The sequence below is a fragment of the Beta vulgaris genome, chromosome 3 (assembly GCF_026745355.1).
Source record: "Beta vulgaris subsp. vulgaris cultivar EL10 chromosome 3, EL10.2, whole genome shotgun sequence".
In the NCBI taxonomy this organism is placed as follows: domain Eukaryota; kingdom Viridiplantae; phylum Streptophyta; class Magnoliopsida; order Caryophyllales; family Amaranthaceae; genus Beta; species Beta vulgaris.
This window is the reverse complement of record NC_079204.1, coordinates 4423187-4442135: the sequence shown is the minus strand read 5'-3', so window position 1 is coordinate 4442135 and position 18949 is coordinate 4423187. Positions and strand designations below refer to the sequence as shown.

At 30.6% G+C, this 18949-nt stretch overlaps 2 protein-coding genes across 2 annotated transcripts; one reads left to right on the top strand and one right to left on the bottom strand.

Moving 5' to 3' along the window:
* The first annotated feature begins 9836 nt into the window (after positions 1–9836).
* Positions 9837–13078, top strand: LOC104888245 (MADS-box protein FBP24). Its single transcript, XM_010673145.2, has 6 exons — positions 9837–10021; positions 10958–11024; positions 11142–11306; positions 11975–12016; positions 12173–12214; positions 12842–13078. The coding sequence occupies exons 1-6, from the start codon at positions 9837–9839 to the stop codon at positions 13076–13078; spliced, it is 738 nt and encodes a 245-aa protein (XP_010671447.2).
* Positions 13079–14364: 1286 nt separating this feature from the next.
* On the bottom strand, positions 14365–18153 carry LOC104888244 (phosphatidylinositol 4-kinase gamma 3). The gene is made up of 3 exons (XM_010673144.4): positions 17866–18153; positions 15636–17019; positions 14365–15080 (listed from the first exon to the last, which is right to left on the bottom strand). The coding sequence occupies exons 2-3, from the start codon at positions 16986–16988 to the stop codon at positions 14703–14705; spliced, it is 1731 nt and encodes a 576-aa protein (XP_010671446.1). The 5' UTR covers positions 16989–17019; positions 17866–18153; the 3' UTR covers positions 14365–14702.
* Positions 18154–18949: the final 796 nt, after the last annotated feature.

The following is an 18949-nucleotide window of genomic DNA, read 5'->3' as shown; positions in this document are numbered from 1 at the left end:
ATTATCATGCTATAACGTCCATTCTCTAATTTCCCACTAGACAAATCATTCCGAAAAACTAATAAATCAATTATAAACTTTATGAATATTAATATATTTGATAATTGTAATTGACGTAGAACACCGCATGGACCAAAATACTAATTTATGATAATATGTTAAATGATCTTATAATATCACAACTTAGTGTGAGATTAGTATGACCACATAATTATTTATGCATAACTTCTTTTTTTTCTTTTTGGACTTAGTTTCTAGTTTCTCATAATAAATTAATGTACTATGGTCTTACTCAAAAGCAGATCCAAGAGTTACCTTTAAAAAAAGGGCAGATTTAAGATATTCAATACAAGTATGAACAACTAAATAATAGTACACTTTTAAAAAGACAATTTAATTCAACACTTCAACAATATATTCAACTTAATCGATCATAACAAATCCATAATACACACCTTTCAAAAATGACAAGATATACACACACACGTTTAAAGACACTGTAGAATTTTTAGAAGAAAAAAAAACATTCAGAAAATTAGAAAGACTACATTTTTATATATTTTTCATACATAAATAACTAAACAAAATAACCTTTAGACAGACATACAAAACACAATTAATAACATGTCCACTACTTAATAACCTACTACTAACTATCCCACTACATAGACTAATATGTAGACCACTACTTATTACTTCCTCTGTTTCTTTTTACTTGCAACAGTTTGACTTTCACGCTTGCCAATGTATAATTTCAATCATCAATAAGTTTAATTACCGATAAATGAAAATTATAAAAAGTATATATTCGAAAAATATACATTCAGACGAATCTAATAATATCCCACATGAATATGTTTTTCCTTAACTATAAATCACCAAACATAAACTAAGTAGAGTTGGTGAATAGTGTAAAAGTCAAACCGTTGCAAGTAAAAAGAAACGGAGAAAGTAGTTCACTAATATGTAGACCACTACTTATTAGTTCTTATTATTAGGAAAAATATTTGACTAGTTTTGGAGCATAATTCAACGGACACATCCACTATTTCATTTGCATGTATTTTGGCCTAGTTAGTTATATCATGAATATATATATATATATATATATATATATATTAATATATATATATATATATATATATATATATATATATATATATATATATATATATATATATATATATATATATATAGAAGTGAGTTCATATGAGAATGCATACTTATATGAAAAATGAAAATGAATTTTACGCAATATAACTCTTATAAATAAGTACTGATAATGTAACTCTAATGAAAGGGTTTTTAACTTTTATATATGGGTGTTGTGTTGTATGTATAAATTATAATGAATGGTGCATGCATGTGAAAAACTGAAGAACAATTTGGGAGGGACAGATGAGATGAACGTACATATATACTGAAAATGCAACGCAATAATTATGTATTTCTATGTATGAAAGCCCCTTAGTTGAAAGGACCACCCTTAATTTTTGTAATTTCCAAATTTAGGAAGTCCCATGTTTTTACCTCTTTATTCTCCACCATCTCTTCTGAGTTCTCTAATGATTATACCATATGCATCTTACCACTAGCTGAATCATGTGATCATATTGACCAACTGTTATATTTCACCTAATCTTCAACCATCTCAAGAATCTTCAGATCAGTATGTACATTAACAACGAATGTGAAGTTCAAAAAATTTCTTGGGGAGATTATTTGAGTGTAAAATTTCTAAAGTTTCAATTTGTATGGAGAAATCTATACAAATATATATTATTAGCATTTTTTATCAAACTAAAAGAAAGATGCCACATAACACTTTCAAATGTATGTGTCATCACGTGATACTTTTCTCAAACTTATAATACACATGTTTATAAGAATATTAACAATGTATAACTACTAGGATGGTAACACATCAACTTTGAAATGAAATGTGAGAGTATAACCACCAATCCACTATAATTTTAATGTTTCAGATTAAGACATAAAAAAGTCTTATAATTATATATAACTATAAAGATATAAACAAGCCTTTTGATTTTTAATACTTTTATTATGGTAATAAAAACATTTTCTTACCCCAATTTTATTGAAATTAATTATTGTTAATTTTATCCCAAATTTTTTGAATTTTTTTAAAAAACAACTTATCATGCCATATAATATCCATTTTTTGATTTTGCATTAGACAGAAAAATTACGAAAATTACAGCTAACAAAATGAATTATAAAATTTATGATTAATAATACACTATGTGATAATTGTAGCTGACCCAGGACCTGACCCAGGCCAAAATACTAGTTTCTTTTAAAAAGAGATTCCTATGAGCTAAGAGAGAACAAGAGAATATATTACCAAAATAGTTGATGCTGTAAGTTATATGCAACTTTCTGAAAGGAAAACATTGTAAGGAAAAAAAAAAACAGAGAAAGTATTTTATAATATCACCTAAATTGATTTGACTAGATTGAACATAAAAAAAAAATTATCAACCCAAAATTTATCTCATGTTTACATATGATCAAACCTGATAAATTTGATTAGTCTCAATAACTTAAGCTTTTAAGTAAATAGTACACACCATTAATTTTCTAAAATTAATTTATCACCCACTATTGAAACTCATTGCCTCTTGTTCAACTTTATAATTTATCTGTTTCATAATACTTGTAACTGTTTGACTTTCACGTTTGCTAATGTATATGTTTGAACATTAAAGTCTCTGATTTTGAATCAATCCAAATTTATGAAAACAACTATATATATGGGATTCAGATAATCAAGGCGGCAACATGTTAGTTAAGGAAAATGTTTGAGTAACCCTTAGGGTTGCCAACCCTCTTAGACACATTAGATTAAAATATTGATACGTATGTAATAAATGAGGAGAGAAGAGATAAAAAAATAATGTTTTAATATATTCCTAACCAATGAAAATTCAATAATAAGAGGGTTGGCAACCCTTTAGGTCACTCAAACAATGTCCGTTAATTAGTTAATAGCATATTCATCTTATTTATCATAAAAAAGTTGTAGTCATAACTAATACTCCATCCGTTTCAAATTATAAGGCATGTAAACCACTTTTACACATATTAAGAATTTAGTTAGTTTTAGTTAGATTTGCATAGGTAATAAGAATTGACATTAAATATTGTATTGATAATAGAAAATAACCTATAATCTTATCTTGATGGTATAAAATGACATTTAATTTTACATTGATAATGTAAAACGCCTTATATTTTGAAACAATTTTTTTTAGCTTGAATGCCTTATAATTTGAAACAGAGGGAGTAGATGAATAGTTTAAAAATCAAATGATTGCAAGTATTAAGAGATTGATGAAATATATGACGACGCTTTGTTTCCAACATGTCATTAATATGCTATAAATTTGTATATAAGAGGTTTTGAACCACATGATCTCTTACTTTATAATGTCATACTCTTACCACTAAACTATGACTTGGGTATGTGATAAAATGTCAAGCCCAAATTATGCATCCTTTTTATCTTATTACCCGAGACATAGATTTAACAACTAGTTTTGTCATTAATTACATGTTCAATATGACAGTATTATTTTATAAATTGTTTTTCTGGACATATTATAATTAGGATGAGTATTTGAAAAAAAAAAAAAAAAAAAAAGAGTAACTGAAAATAATTCGATCAGCCATGCAACACGATAAAGATTATTGTGAATTATTAAGTGAAATTATATTGGATAAAAACTCAGTAAATTTTTTTTTTAAAGGTAAGGAGAAGACGTCCTAATCGGACCGGAACCTCACACAAGTCAATTAATCCGATTCGGGTTTGCAAACAAGGTCCATTGGGAGTATGGAGGAATGGTAAGGGAAAATCTTCACTCCCAAAGTGCCATTAGTAAAGTTTGATATGTGAAATCCAAACCAAACCATTAGACTAAGTACTACTTGATTAGGTTGAGTAATTAATTGGATGGTGAAGCAAGCAATTAGCTAGGTGTGAAATGTATCTGTATGAATGCTGAGAAGGATAAGCAATTAGGGGACCATGTGGTCGTCCAATACGTCAGATAATTTTCTATTTTTGGTTCTCCTAATTAACATGCAATATTAACTAGCTAGGGTTTTCAAATGTAACAAATTTCAACAATATGGACCTAATTAAATTGACTACCATGATTGTGACATATCAAATTTTATAGCATCCAAAAAATTCGCCAACGGTAAAACAATGTAAATCTGGAGACAAATTAAGGGGGAAACAAAATATATGCCTATGAAGCTATTACTTATTTACTTTTTACTAATTTGTTCAATTATGTTTGTTTTGACATAGTAAGATGGTAAACCAATTTTAACTATTAATCCATCTACATATATTGTAGAATGTTTGGAAAGAACAAAAATTGTGTTCTTTTCTAAAAAGTATATGATTGGATTTTCGAACTTGTTATAATCTCTTTTATTCGGCAACGGGGGTGGGAGAGAATTAGATGTTTTAGAATGAGGTAATTTTTTTTATCAAAATTTCTTAGTTAGAATTATAAAAGTTCATATATGTTTGAAATATATATTGACTTTGGAGGAGAAAGTTGTAAACTTTATTAATTAATTTTAGCAATCATTGCTTTGCATAAAAAAAATTAAATGTATATATATTGAGATAAATTCAATAATATTATGCATCATAACGTTAAAACTGAAGTGTTGTTGATCGATCGATTTCGCAATATGTAGGTAAAATAAATCGATTTAATTCTTCTTCTCTTCATAGCAATATCTTCCCTTATCAATAGTAAAACTAATTAAGTTACAGGCCATAATTTGATATCGTTCAGTATGCACTAATTTATAATGTATAGAGTATAAATCTATTCCTCGAGCCTCTATCACGCCCCCTCATGCAAGAGCCTTTTGGTTATGAAGTGTGGATGCGGTACAAGTTTCCCTCATACCTGACGCTATATATTCCATTGAGATAGAAGAGGTAGATGAGATTCGAACCCGTAACATTTTTGTCACGTTGCCTCAAGAATAGGTTTATATTCCATCAATAGACAATAATGATACTTAGTTGAATACAGAACTACGTACGCTTTTATTAATAGGAGGATTAGGATGAACATTCTTATCTGATTATGATTCCACTTATAACCCAACATGCAACTTAAACATATTAGTCAGGAGCAATGCATCGACTATGGACCCGGGTGCACAGTGATGTAGGTGCACCCGATAGCAAACGACATTCCTCCATATATAAAACGCATGGAAATCTTTGCAAATAATATTGAAAAGAACATCTTTCACTATTAAATTAGAACCCATAAAATTTGAATTATTAATTTTGCTAGATATGAGTTGTTGTGGAAATTTTATCTTCCTAATTTTTTTACTCCCATTCCACGCTTTACTCTCCTCTTCATTCAATTTTTGTTTTCCTCCATTAATACTCTTTTTTTAACTTAAAAAAATGATTTTATTCGAATTCAATTTTTGTATCCAAAAAAGATGTGTTTTTTCATAATCATTTTGTGTTTAAAAATAGATTCTTGAATAATTAAGATGGATAAAAGTAAAGAACGAAAACAGATTAGTCAGTGTAGAGGGAGATGAAAGAAATAAAGAAAAAAAAATGGAGAGAGAAAGAGAGTTTACCATAAATTGTACCTTGAAAAAATGAGAGAGAAAGAGAGTTTACTATAAAGGAAATAAAGGATTGAAGGTAGAGAAACAGAGAGCTCGAATGTGGTTTGATTAATGAAGATGATAGGAGTGAAATGACTTGGGCTATGTTCAGTTCACCTTATTTTTGCTTATTACAGATCTAATCAGATCAGATCAGAAAAAATAAGTTCAGATCAGATCAGTTCAGATCATGCTTATATTTAAAAATCACTATATCTTTCATTACATATTAGTAAAAATTATAATAATTAAATATTAATAAAGTACTCATTGAGACGAATCAAACAAGACCCACATGACTATATTTTTCTTATATATTGAGAAAAATCTAATAGATAAGATCTTGTAATCAGAAAAAATAAGTTCAGATCAGATCAGATCAGAAAAAATAAGTTCAGATCAGATCAGATAAGTTCAGATCAGAAAATTTCAGGTGAACTAAACATAGCCTTGGTTGAGAGGGAGAAGAAGGAAAGAGAAAGAGGAGAGAGAAAGTTTGACTGTACCATGCATTTATTTTAGTGTAACTTAGTTATTTGTTCATCTATTATTAATTCACATGCTATGGATGATAAATTAACTCTAAAATATATTAAAAGAAGACATATAATGTTGTAACAAACTAACAATATAGATTATGTGTTAGATGTTTTTTATAATAAGCATGATATTATTTATTTTATATCTTCATATTGTTTTTATGTTTTTTTATTCTTGTGTTTTTTTTTTATATTTTAAGTCTTATATACACGTGTTCTTTTATAATATGTATGATGATTCTATGTTTCATATCTTCATGTACTTTAAGAATTTTAATTCATATTTATGATTATTATTAGTTTTTGTTTCCCAAGTCTTATATGCATATGTTCTTTAATAGTCAATATGATGTTCTTTGTTTGATATTTTCATGTTCTTTTTATGTTGTTATTCATTTTTGTGATTTTGAATAGTTTTTTTATTTATCAAGTCTTATATGCGCATGTTCTTTTATAATCAGTATGATGTTCTTTACTATATATCGTCATGTTCTCTTTTTTTTGTTTTTTCATTTTTATAATTTATAATAGTTTTTAATATCTCGCATAAAAATAAAAAATGTTGTAAAGTTTTAAGTTGTGAGGAAAATTATAAAAGATTGTTTCCCAAAAAAAATAGTACATAAAAATTTGTTTTCACAAATTATCCTTTTTCTTAAGGAAGTAATATGTTCCTTTATTAATTAATTATGTAGTGTTCTTTTTATATAAATATTATATTCTAATTTAACTTGCAATATACTTTTTTTTTTACATAATTGGTGAAAAGTGGTTTGTTAGTGAAAAAATGTGACAGTAATTCTTTGATTTAGATAAGAGTAGTTTTTTTTTTATCCACATGATGCGTTAGTAGTTAAGGTGATAGATTGAAATTCCATCCAAATGAATCATGATGGGTTGGTTTGGGTTATTTTTATTTTGAGTAATAAAACTTGTACACTGTCTGTTTGATTTTATTTAGGAGGATTTTTTTTTAAAAAAATCTTACTTGTTAACTAGGAATGTTAAAACTTAGAAGATAATTGTATCCTGCGTTTTGGAATGGGTGCACCTAGCTCTATGTGGACTCTAGTCCATATACATATTTGCGAGTCAGGAGGTCAGTTGGATGTTGATTCTCTAATGTGAAAACAAACCCAATTGCTGTAAAGGAAGAAGAGGTCAGGTGAATAACTTAGGTTTAATGAAATCAACTCAATTTTTATCCTAGAATAGAAAGACTACATTTCAGACACTGAAAAGTTGGTAAGCCTTTTGAAAGACAAGAGAAATATGATTGAATAATCTCATCAATTTTCAGTAAACTTCTTAAAATTTTTGACTTATGTTAAAAATAATATGAGCTTTTAATTAGCTATTTAGAAATAATCACAGGTTTTGGACCTCCTCAAACTAATCAAAAATATTATTCTTCCTATATACTCTTTCCATATTGCTAAGTTTTACTCATTTTCTATTTATATTGCTTTTTTTTTTGCTTTATACTTTCTTGGCTTCAAAAATAATACAACACTTGTCTTTTTTAATAGTTTTTTAATTAATACAACGATTCTGCTTCTTCCTCCATTTTCATTTAGTTACAACAAAGAAATTTTTTATATTTCACAAATAACACCCCTTTGTTGTAACTATTTAAAAACGGTGAAAATATATATGTAAAAAATATATACTAAACAACTCTTGTCACTCCTTACTTTAACAAAATAAATATTAACACAATAATACTCCAGAACTAACTCCCGCCTAAATCTCCGTGCCAATGCAAGTTTTTCATCCTTATTTAGCATTTTTTTCCTTTTTGATTATGCAATATCCCCATAATATGCGATACACTTCCACTCTTCTCTACTTAGGGCCTGTGTTCTCTCCAACTTATTTTCAGTTCAGTTAATTCAATTTAGTTGCAATCAGTTTAATTTAGTTCAATTACAATCAGTTCAATTCAGTTCAATTGTAATCAGGTCAGTTCAATTACAATCAGTTCAATTCAGTTCAATTTTAATCAGTTCAGTTCAGTTCAGTTCAGCTGCAATTATCATTTTTATTAGTTACAATTCAATTCATTTCAGTTCAGTTGCAATCAGCTGAGTTCAATTCGGTTTATTTATTTTATGTCGAAGAGAACAAGCCTTTAAAAGTAACCTAAATACTCATGTTTCCTATTTTCTTGGTTATTAGGGCTATATTAAGAGGGTGTTTGGTATAGAAAAATTTGATGTAGGAAAAGGATTCAAATAAGTTTTTTCATTTCTAATTGTTTGGTATGAGTGTTAAGTAACAAATACTATTTCTGGAGGGATTCATAATCCCCCCATTTGTAACCCTTATCAAACTAGTGGAAACAAATCACGTTTCCTTCCTCAATCATAAACCGCTCAATTGTTTCCATTCCACTAGGATACCAAACAACTATTAAAGGTAACAATTATTATTTCTATTTCCCCTCCTTATCCAAATCATTTCCATTACGTTTCCATTAATCATACCAAACACCCCATAAGTAGAACTTAGGCAAATGGAGGGAATATAATAGCTCCGAAAAATCTCAAAAATGACTAAAATCTAATATTTAATTCAGATAATTATAAAAAGTCCCTCCCATAACTTGAGACTATTCCTATATATCCAAAAATTGAGATTATTTTGAGAAAATAGATCGAAAATTAGGATTATTTGTGTTAATTTTTCAAAAACAATTGAAAATTCCTTTTTAACTCCTAAAATCCATAAATAAAGGAACTCTCCAAGAACCCTCCTTATAAAATAAGAGCTTCAACCCCCCCCCCCCCCCCCCCCCAATTGAGCATTTATTCTTAGAAAATTTACCACTTTGTGATGGTTTCTTGAGGATTACAAGTGTTTTTAAGAAGTGAGAGAAAGAGTTAATCCAAATAAAGGTTGATTTGTGTAAATTCAGAAAGACAAAAAAGAGAGAGAAACAAGAGACACAAAGAAAAAGAAAAGTTGTAAATAAAAGGGTAATCTTCTTAGACTTTGCTGATGCTTTGATCCCTCCTCAAATGGTGATGAAATGGCTTTTTAAAACTCTTGTAATGATTATTATTGTTGCCTCAAAATTATATTTTTTCCAGAATTTGATGCATATATAGCTTAATTATTCACACACTTAAGCTTGTTTTTCCTGTATATGATGCCCTTCACCAGTAACACACCATTTTTCAACTGCATCACATTTGTTTCTTTCCTTGTAGACTTAAATGTGCTGCTTTTTTAATAACTTTGCTTTGAATTTTTTTCTATTTTTTGTGAAGATGATGTTATTTTTGACAAATTTACTCAACATAGGTTATTATTATGCCTTAAACCTTGGAATTAATTTGTGAGTTCTTTTTCTAGTTAATAATTTCAAAGTTACATACAATAATATTATCTTCCCTTTCTTTCTTTAATTACCTCACCTATATATCCTTAACAACATTATTATTCTTGCTTCATCTGTTCATCATCTCAATTATCAATGAATTGTTATTCTTATATATAAAATATAACCTAAGTTTTTTGTTTTATATCATGCAATAAGAACATACAATATTATGATCATGACTATAATAACTTACAAGTTACAACATATCATTATCAGTCACCATGGGAAGAGGAAAGATAGAGATGAAGAGGATAGAGAACAGGACTAATAGGCAAGTGACCTTTTCGAAGCGACGGCAAGGGCTACTGAAGAAAACTAATGAGCTTGCCATTCTTTGTGATGCTCAAATTGGTCTCATCATTTTTTCTGGAACTGGAAAACTCCATACTTACCCTAACCCTACCAGGTTAATTAATTTCATTCTTTTTTCTCTAAGTTTTCATCATCTATGTTAATAAGTTGATTATAAATGTGGCACTAAATTAAAGTATGAGATCTGAGTTTGGCTTTAATGTTTTGATTTTTGCAAGTTTATGATGTATAGTGACATTTTTTTTTGGTGTATCAGAGTAGCTAGGGCTTTTTTTCTCATCAATTTTTCTGATGTTGTTCATGTGTTTTTGAAATGATTGCTTATCTCAGATTTGTTTTTAATTTAACTGCAGATTTCTGGACCTCTATCTTTGACCAATTTATTTTGTCTTTTGAAAAAAAAAATGAAGTTTTTAGATGCAATATTGTCTAGCTAGCAATATTAATTTAAAGAACTTACCCAAAAAAAAAAAATTTACAAATATTAGATGCACTATATTCAATTTTCATTTCTTTTTCATGTTGATTTTCCTTTTCAATTTGTTAATATGTTAAGAATTGTAATAAAATGGATCTATGGGGAGGAGGTGTAACCCAAGAAAAGCGAACAGTCTTATTGTTTAGTCTTTCAACTAATGTCTCCTGGAACGGTAAAAATAAAATAAAAACACGCACACTTGAGAAATTAGAAAACTATCCCCTATATGTATGTCTATCACTAATTGATACTGAAAACTATCTTAACTAATTTTTTCATACTTCACCCTAATTTGAGTTCCTTAATCTAAATATAATGATAAGATCTTTTTCTACCAAGCAATGTCTTGTTATGTTTTGTAATGCATACTTATGTTTACATGTACTTTATTAATGCATTTAGCTTCACAAAATTTAACTTATTAAATTCTACTTCAAAGTAGTAGCTTATTATTACTACATGTTTATATGTTCATGGAATTCTTACTAGACGACATTAATTGTTTAAGCTAATTAATAAGGTGTTATGCATATGTGCACTTAATTTTTGCAGCCTTGAACAAATTATTCAGAGGTATCTCCATGTTCAGGGAATTCAGCTCCCATTACATGATAATCGGGTAAACTTAATAAATACATATATATTCAATCAATATATATAATAGCTTGTTTAAATCCAACTATTTGATCATAATATAAAATGCACGACTAATAAGTGTAATGAAATTTATATACAGGATGAAATTTATCAGGAGTTGCAAGCGCTAAGGGAAGCAATTCACAATGGTGAGCAAAGCATGAGGCACTACTTGGGTGAAAATTTAGGTCCTCTTCCCCTTGAAGATTTGCATAAACATGAACAACAGCTTGAATCTTCCTTGAATATAATTCGAGCTCGAAAGGTATAATTTCTCACATTTTAGTTTCATTTGGTTGTACCATAAGTAAATTGGTGTCTTGTATGGTTCTTGGCTAGTCTCTTTGTTAAACCTAGAGGTGATCATCGGCTCGGCCGCGCCTAAAAAAATTGCCGATTGGTCGGATTGGACCGAAATTCGAGCCTGAATTTTGTGCCCAAAACCCACTATTTCGTGCCGGAATCGAATCGGGCCAAAAAATAGACTAAAAAGTCAATTTTGGCTTGCCTAAAGCCCGACCCAAAGCAATAAACAAGTTGGGCCCGAACACGAGCCAAAAAAACCTGCCCAAAAATCGGACCGAGCTGGAGTTGATCTGGTCTAGTTAAATTGTCTAACCCGTTCAAACCATTTACTTTTTATGTATTTCTCTCAATATATATATATTTTTATTAGATTTCACAGACTAAATATTCTCTATTTTTTCGCAATTTTTATTTGTTATTTAGTTCAACCAAGAAATCAGAGGAAGAATTTGCATATATAAAGTTTTTTTTCTAATGTGGAACATATGCAAGATTAGTATTATGAAATTTTTATTTAGTGTACTAGCTAGTTGTCTAATATATTTGTTTAAACAAGGAAAATTAATGAACATTATATTATGTTAAAATAATAATGATCTGAATACTGTTTGATTTCTGGTCTTCCAGAACCAGCTCATGCAACAGCAACTGGAAAATCTTCGCCGAAAGGTTATCCAAACTAAAAAAATGATTACATTTCTTCTAATTTCTTTATCATTTTCTACTAGTATAATTAACTCTCATAACAATATTATCAATGGTTTTCATTTATAAATTTTGAATATATCCTGACCTTTTTATGATTAATTTTGGGTTTTAATGCAGGAACAATTGTTGCAGACTGACAATGGCAACATGTATCGTTGGGTAAGCAAATCATCAACTCTAGAACAATATAAGGAGAATTTGTAAAAAAAAAAACTTTTAAAGGTTCAATTTTGCGAAAAAAATCCTTATAAAGTATTCTTTGCAAAAAGAAATCACAAATAATTTTTCTTGCAAGAAGAGACCTATTCCCATTTTCCGGGGTGTTTTTTCTCTCAATTCCGGCGCTGATCTTTTTATCTTTCTTTAACCCACTATTTCCATTAATTGTGGCACCACCACTATGCATCTCAAAAACCACATCGAAAAATGGGAATATATTTCATCTTGCAACAAAAATTAAATTTGTGTGTTTTTCATAAAGAATGCTTTAAAAGAAATTTCTCGCAAAATTAAACATTTAAAAGAATTTTTCAAATTTCCATAATATAATTACCAGTAAAACTCCCTTCAATAAAAAATTTATAGTAAATCCTACAACATATATATACATGCTAAAGTTTGTATACTCCATTAGTCACAAATTAGCGGTACATGAATAATGTCAAAGTCAAAACGTTGCAACTATTAAAAGACGGATGCAGTACTAATTATCAGGAAAAAGAATTGAAACTTGATCTAATGGGAGTGTTATTATGATATCATTTTGTCAACTACAAATATGGATAGTTGATGGGAGATGGGCAACTTCATGAGCAGCAGCAGCAACAAGTTATAGGGCAGATGCCATTCATCTATGGAGGAGAAGATCAACCAAGTAGCAGCACTATACTACAGCTTGCTACTTCATCTTCATCACCTCATCAATATTTTCCCTACCGCCTTCAACCAACTCATCCTAATCTTCAAGACTATGGTAAATCTTCAAAGTTTATGGTCGTTTTACGTGTAATCGTTTGTCGTTAAGAGTCTGTTCGTTATCGTGTTTTGTTTCAGTTTTAATTTCTATTATTTTATTGAGAACTAAAAACGAAAATATGGTGAAAAGAAAAGTTTCATTTTATGTATACTTTTCATAATAAACATGATACGTTAAAGTATGACTAATTTTAAGTTTATTATACAACCCTCGGCAAACTGAGAGTAATCTCGAAGGGATTATTAGAATAGATCAATTCTCTTAATGGGTTGTTGCTTGTTGGTGTGATAATTTTGCAGAGTGAATTGTATTAAAGAAGCAAGGCTACGGGCGCAGCTTTGAACTTGGAAAATGCTAGTGGTTTCATAGTTGTAGAACTTACTGTTACAAAAGCTTGCTACTCATATATATATATGTATGTCAACAATTTAATTTACAAACCTGGAATTTCCTTTACTCATATGTATGATGTATGTTATTGTTGTGTTAACGATTTACCATTTGATTTGTGTACAATGTGTGGGATTTCATCATTTCATATATAGCCTTGAGTAGTAATGCAAATGATGGATTAACTCAAAATAAAATATGAAAATGATCCAACTATATTACAATTTACAACAATAAGTGGGTAAATAAAATTGGAATTGATGCTTGATGATGTGGTATTAGGGCAAAATCATTATTACTACCGAATTTTAATAATAAAATAGACTTTAAGGGGACTTTTGGTTCACGAAGTGGTATAGGTTTGGAATAAAGAATGAAATTGGGGTGGTATAGGGTTGGAACTTGATACTTGATTCCATGAATTTGGATTTATCTTGAAATGAATTTTTTCCTTTTATTTTTATACTTGAAGATTTGGTATGAGTCATACACACCTCTCCCCTTGGGTTTCTAAACCTCATACCTTACGGAAGTATGGATTTAGAAATGTACAATTTTGCAAACAAACAGTAAATATAGGTTTTAGTCATCCTAACCCATACTTGTACCTTATTTTTCTCAACCAAACACTCCCTAAGTTATATTTCACAACTCCTCCCTCATAAATGAGTTACTTACCTTTATAGAGGCTTACAAAGAGTTATTTAAGGGTTCCATATACATTTTCTTAGGGCAGGTTCTTGAACACTTTGGTAAATACATATACATGAAAATTAACTAATTATGAACAACATTTTAGGCCATCCTTAAGATGTAGCCAATAATGTCTAGATCATAGACCTAGATTGAAGAGGTTAAAAATATCCAAATAATACAAAACATCTTCTTTATGAGACACAATCAAGTAATTCGAGTCGGATCATTTTCAGTTCGGCTGGGTCAATTTAATAAAACTCATTTACTTTTATATTCTACACAACTTTATTAATATTATTATTGATAATTTCATTTCACAACATTCAACATTGTTCTCCAGCAAGTTTGAGAGAAACTCAAGCTATAAAGGATAGAGTTCCTTTGTAGATCGAGCATTATTACCCTACAAACAAGAGGAACAACTACAGAGTAGCATCTTACACATATAGTTTACATAGACTCTGCACAGCCATCAAAATATAGGATAGAGAGTCGATTACTTTTCTTCGTTTCGTCACATTTTGTCACACTAATACATCTTCAAGATTATTCAACACTATCGTCGCATATCTACTAGCACAAGCTTTATGCAGAGAGCTCATCAAGCCAGTGATCCATGACTGAAGAGATGGTCTCCAGAAATGCAGACTCGCTTGATTCCGGGAGCAATGCTTCCTCTGCCTCTCGGACAATCCGCTCGATCATAGATTCCTTATTCAAGGTTTCCCGACATATGATACTTCCAATGGCAAAAGGAGTCAACCCTCTAGCAACACCTTTCTTTAGGAGCATAGTGGAAACTCGGAATACACGAGCACAATCAGGTGGTATGTCCCATCCATGAAGCTTCAGCAAACTAATATCTTCTTCAGCATCAAGGGCATCTATGTATTTCATGGTTTCGGAGGAGTATGGTTGACGTGCTTGAGGCCAATAAAGCCAATCGAATGTGCAATCCTCAAACTGCAAAATGTGTTTAGAGTACAAATTATAAGACCTTGGTATCTAAAATGCTCTAGAATTGACGATCAACTTCCAATAGAATGGAGTATCAATTTTGTTTACAAGGCCAATTAATATCTTTTAAGAAGGCTAATAATTTATGGGATCGGCTACATAATTTCTTAGAAGCTATATATATGTGAAAATTAGAGCACCAAAAGCCACGTAATTATACCCAAATCAATGTGTCCTAAAAAAAAAATTCCAAAGTCATTTCCCAACAAATTTCAGGACAAGAAGTGATCACAAAAGTTTCCTTCAAAATTCAAGCATTCAAGTATAGTGAAATGTTTTTTAGTTTTCATTGAAATATTGAATCAAAGCCCTTCATAGGCTGCAAATTCATAAAAGCATAGGTTCAAACATGAGGCCGTTAACTCACAATGAACATCAAATATTCAACCTAAACATAGTATCGAGTTTGGAACTCAACTAAGAGTTTATATGTCCTTTAAAATGTCTAGTTAGATGGGGAAAAAAAAGCAAGCTAGTGCAAAAGAGAGAAAAGAACCTTACCTTGCTTGGCAAACAATACCCATGATCAATTGGAATGAGCACAATTTGACCTTCATGGTCTCGAGAGACCAAAATGTTTCCAGCATGTCTGTCTGCATTGGCTAGCCTAATATCCAGAACGGAGATCTTGTGAACCTCTTCAACTGGAAAAGCACCAGGACCCATGTCCTCACAGCTCCCAGAATTATTCATATACATCTGCAGAGAGCCAATCTTCATGTTTCCCAAAGAGCCCTCAAATCCATCAGGATGATAAAACCCCTCATGCAGGCACTTCACCAAAGCTGTAGGTGGAATGCCCGCAAATCCAGCCTCTGAATGGTAAAGAGAACGAGGACCAGTCCTCGGATGATCCAGGATATATGCTGCAACTTCACGAAGAGCACCTCCTCCCACTTGAGTGCCCCTTTTCAAACCTTCACCATTATTTGACTCAGGTAGCCCATTAGGATTGTTCACAGCCATTGGCTCCTCATCCATTGGTTTGAAAACTGAGATGTAATTCTTACCAGCTGGATCAAGCATAAAATATGCTCCTCCACAGCCCTCAGAAGACCTAACGGGCTGGTTTCCTTTATCTAACCCACTAAAAGTAGAACTAATAAGCTGCCTAATCACTAATGGAAGCTCAATCTTAGGATTAAAGATAAGCTGTTCCAAAATTATCTCTCTACAAAACCGTTTTCCTAGTGCACCAAGAGGGTGGACAGGTTGAACTCCATCGTCTTTCTCATTTGGATCGGAAGCCAAGATCAAAACTTCAAAGTCCTTTTCAACAGGTTTACTTCTCACTTTGGCAGATTTTTGAACTATTAAGTGAATAACAGCATCATTGTTTTTACAATACTCCTGAATCTGATGTTGGTCCTGAAGTTCCTCACCATCACAAAGCAATTCTTGATCTTTAAGATCAAAAAGACCATTACCCCTCCTAGCAATCTGCTGTTTCAGGTACCCCACATTTCTACTCCTCTCGACGTGGAACTCAAACTCCTTCCCACACACAGTCCTGACGATAATAGCCTGAATATTCGAGAGACGAAGGACCAAGTGCAAGACAGTTTCATTCGCCACCCCATAGTCCCGAACAGGGGAATCATTACGGGCCAGCTCTCTTCCATCAAAAACCAGCTTCTGATTCTTCACAAAAAATCCTCTGTGATTCTGAATTCTAAGCTTCACAGAAGCAACTGAATCAGACTCCAACACACGAATTGGAACAACCGATCCTCCCACAGTTAGGTATATCAAGATCGATTCATTAGCCAAGTAACCATGCTGGCCTGACAGAACGCTCGGGATGGTCAAGGAATCCTTCTGAACTGGACTAAGAGCAACACTTGCCATCGACATTCTAAACTTCGTCAATTACAGTCCTTCTACCCTACATCCCACACAAAAAATCACACATTCAATTTCCAGGACTACAGACAACCATTGAATGCCTTCACACCTTATATATCAGTCAATCAATAATACAATAACTACCTTAATCAGGCCACATATCCAAAATCATGAAATTCTCAATATTTCTTCATTGCAACCAAAAACTAAATCGAATAACGAAAAGGAATAACTGTTTCAAATTCTGCCTAAACCTCAAAACTAGAATAGAACCACCACTAATTACACAAATCCACAGAAAATATAATACTAACAAATATTATCTCGAAATAAATAATTTTAAATATGTCCAGATAAATACTTCTCGATAGATATATTTAGGAAATACGCCTAATTTTATCCTAACATAGAATCAAGCATAATCACACAAAAAAAATGAAATCATTTGTTCAATTTCTACCTAAACCTACACAGTTAAAAGCATAGTTTTATTCAAAATGTACTTACTCTCACCACATATCATAAGTCCAACATCAAATTCACCTTACTTGGAACATCCTCAAAACCTCAAATCACATTTTTAGTCTGATAGAAGTAGAACTGAACTAATATTCATCAAAATCCACAGAAAAATCAATCAGAAAAAAATAAATTTAATCTCTACCAAAATTTAAACAAATTCGACATTCCTATGACATCAATCATAACATATTCATTCTCTTCTTGTCTGTAATTCATTTCATTACTTTCTATTTACAAAATGCGTCGATTTTTTAACACATTCATTCACATAATCGGATAATCACATAACAAACAACATTCATTCATAAATAATCAAATGCGATGAATTTAATAGAATAAAATGCATGAAATTGAAGTAACTTACCGAAATGAAAGGTAGCAAGATGAAGCTCGAAGCCAAAATCAAATTGATGAAATTAAGTTTTTTTAAAAACGATCATCAAATCTTAAAAATGATTCAAAAATCAAAAAAAAATCAGTGTTTTTCATTCATCATGATTATTATTCTCTTCTTCTAGTAGTTTCTTTTGACGATGATTTTTCTCTCTTTAGTTGTTTTTCCAAGGAAAAGTAGAGAGAGAGAGAAATTGAAGAGAGAGAAAGAAAGATTGAGAGCGAAATTAATGGAAAAGCTCTGAGGAAGAAGAGAGGAAATGGTGATGATGTTGGGGGTATTTATAAGGTTGGACCCACTCAAAGTTTTGACGGAATTTTTGAGTTTATTTTAAACGTCGTTAGAGCCATTCTAACGTCTTTGTCTATTTTTCTCTTGTTTTTGTTAGTACAAGGGAGAAATTCTGTTCTAGAAATTTCATCAGTCAATCTCATTTACTCATAACTCATCAACAGCTTAACTTTTTTTTTTTCATACATTCTTATGTTGATGGAATTAAAAATAAGAAAATTGAACGCAAACAGTCTCAAGTATGATCTATCTTGCAAAAACAGTCCTAACTATTGAAAATCTCGAAAAAGTCTCAACTTTGGACCTAATCTTCCATAAATAGACCTTGTAACTCGTTAACCTCCTATAACAGGTAAACTCTATTACACGTGACTGACTTGCATGTGATTTTAATCTTTTCATTTCCCGGATAAATATTAAACATAAATAAAAGAGAAAAAAAAATGAAAGGGTAAATGAAATGAAAATATAAAAGGAGGAAACCATAAAAATCTATACAAATATATTAAAAGGCATGCGAAAACAAGAAATGTGCCACTTGACGCTCTCCCTAGGGAGTTTTAGTTCATGTAATCCATGTACGATAAAAAAATTAAGAAATTGCATAGTATAGGGTTTGATCCTAAAGACCTCAAGTACATATACTAAAGTTTTAACCACTAGGCTAAGTTGTATTTAATGTTATTATCATAATATTTTATATTAATAAATGAAATTTTTTCTTACCCGGTGCATAGCTCGGGTCTAATAACTAGTTCATTAA

What these genes read in the sequence shown, in the direction of transcription:
- LOC104888245 (XM_010673145.2), top strand. Translation starts at nt 9,837, where the DNA reads ATGGGAAGAGGAAAGATAGAGATGAAGAGGATAGAGAACAGGACTAAT. An exon ending in ACTTACCCTAACCCTACCAG is followed by an intron (nt 10,022 to 10,957) that starts GTTAATTAATTT and finishes TAATTTTTGCAG; the next exon opens with CCTTGAACAAATTATTCAGA. An exon ending in ATATAATTCGAGCTCGAAAG is followed by an intron (nt 11,307 to 11,974) that starts GTATAATTTCTC and finishes CTGGTCTTCCAG; the next exon opens with AACCAGCTCATGCAACAGCA.
- LOC104888244 (XM_010673144.4), bottom strand. Translation starts at nt 16,988, where the DNA reads ATGTCGATGGCAAGTGTTGCTCTTAGTCCAGTTCAGAAGGATTCCTTG. An exon ending in GGTATTGTTTGCCAAGCAAG is followed by an intron (nt 15,081 to 15,635) that starts GTAAGGTTCTTT and finishes CACATTTTGCAG; the next exon opens with TTTGAGGATTGCACATTCGA.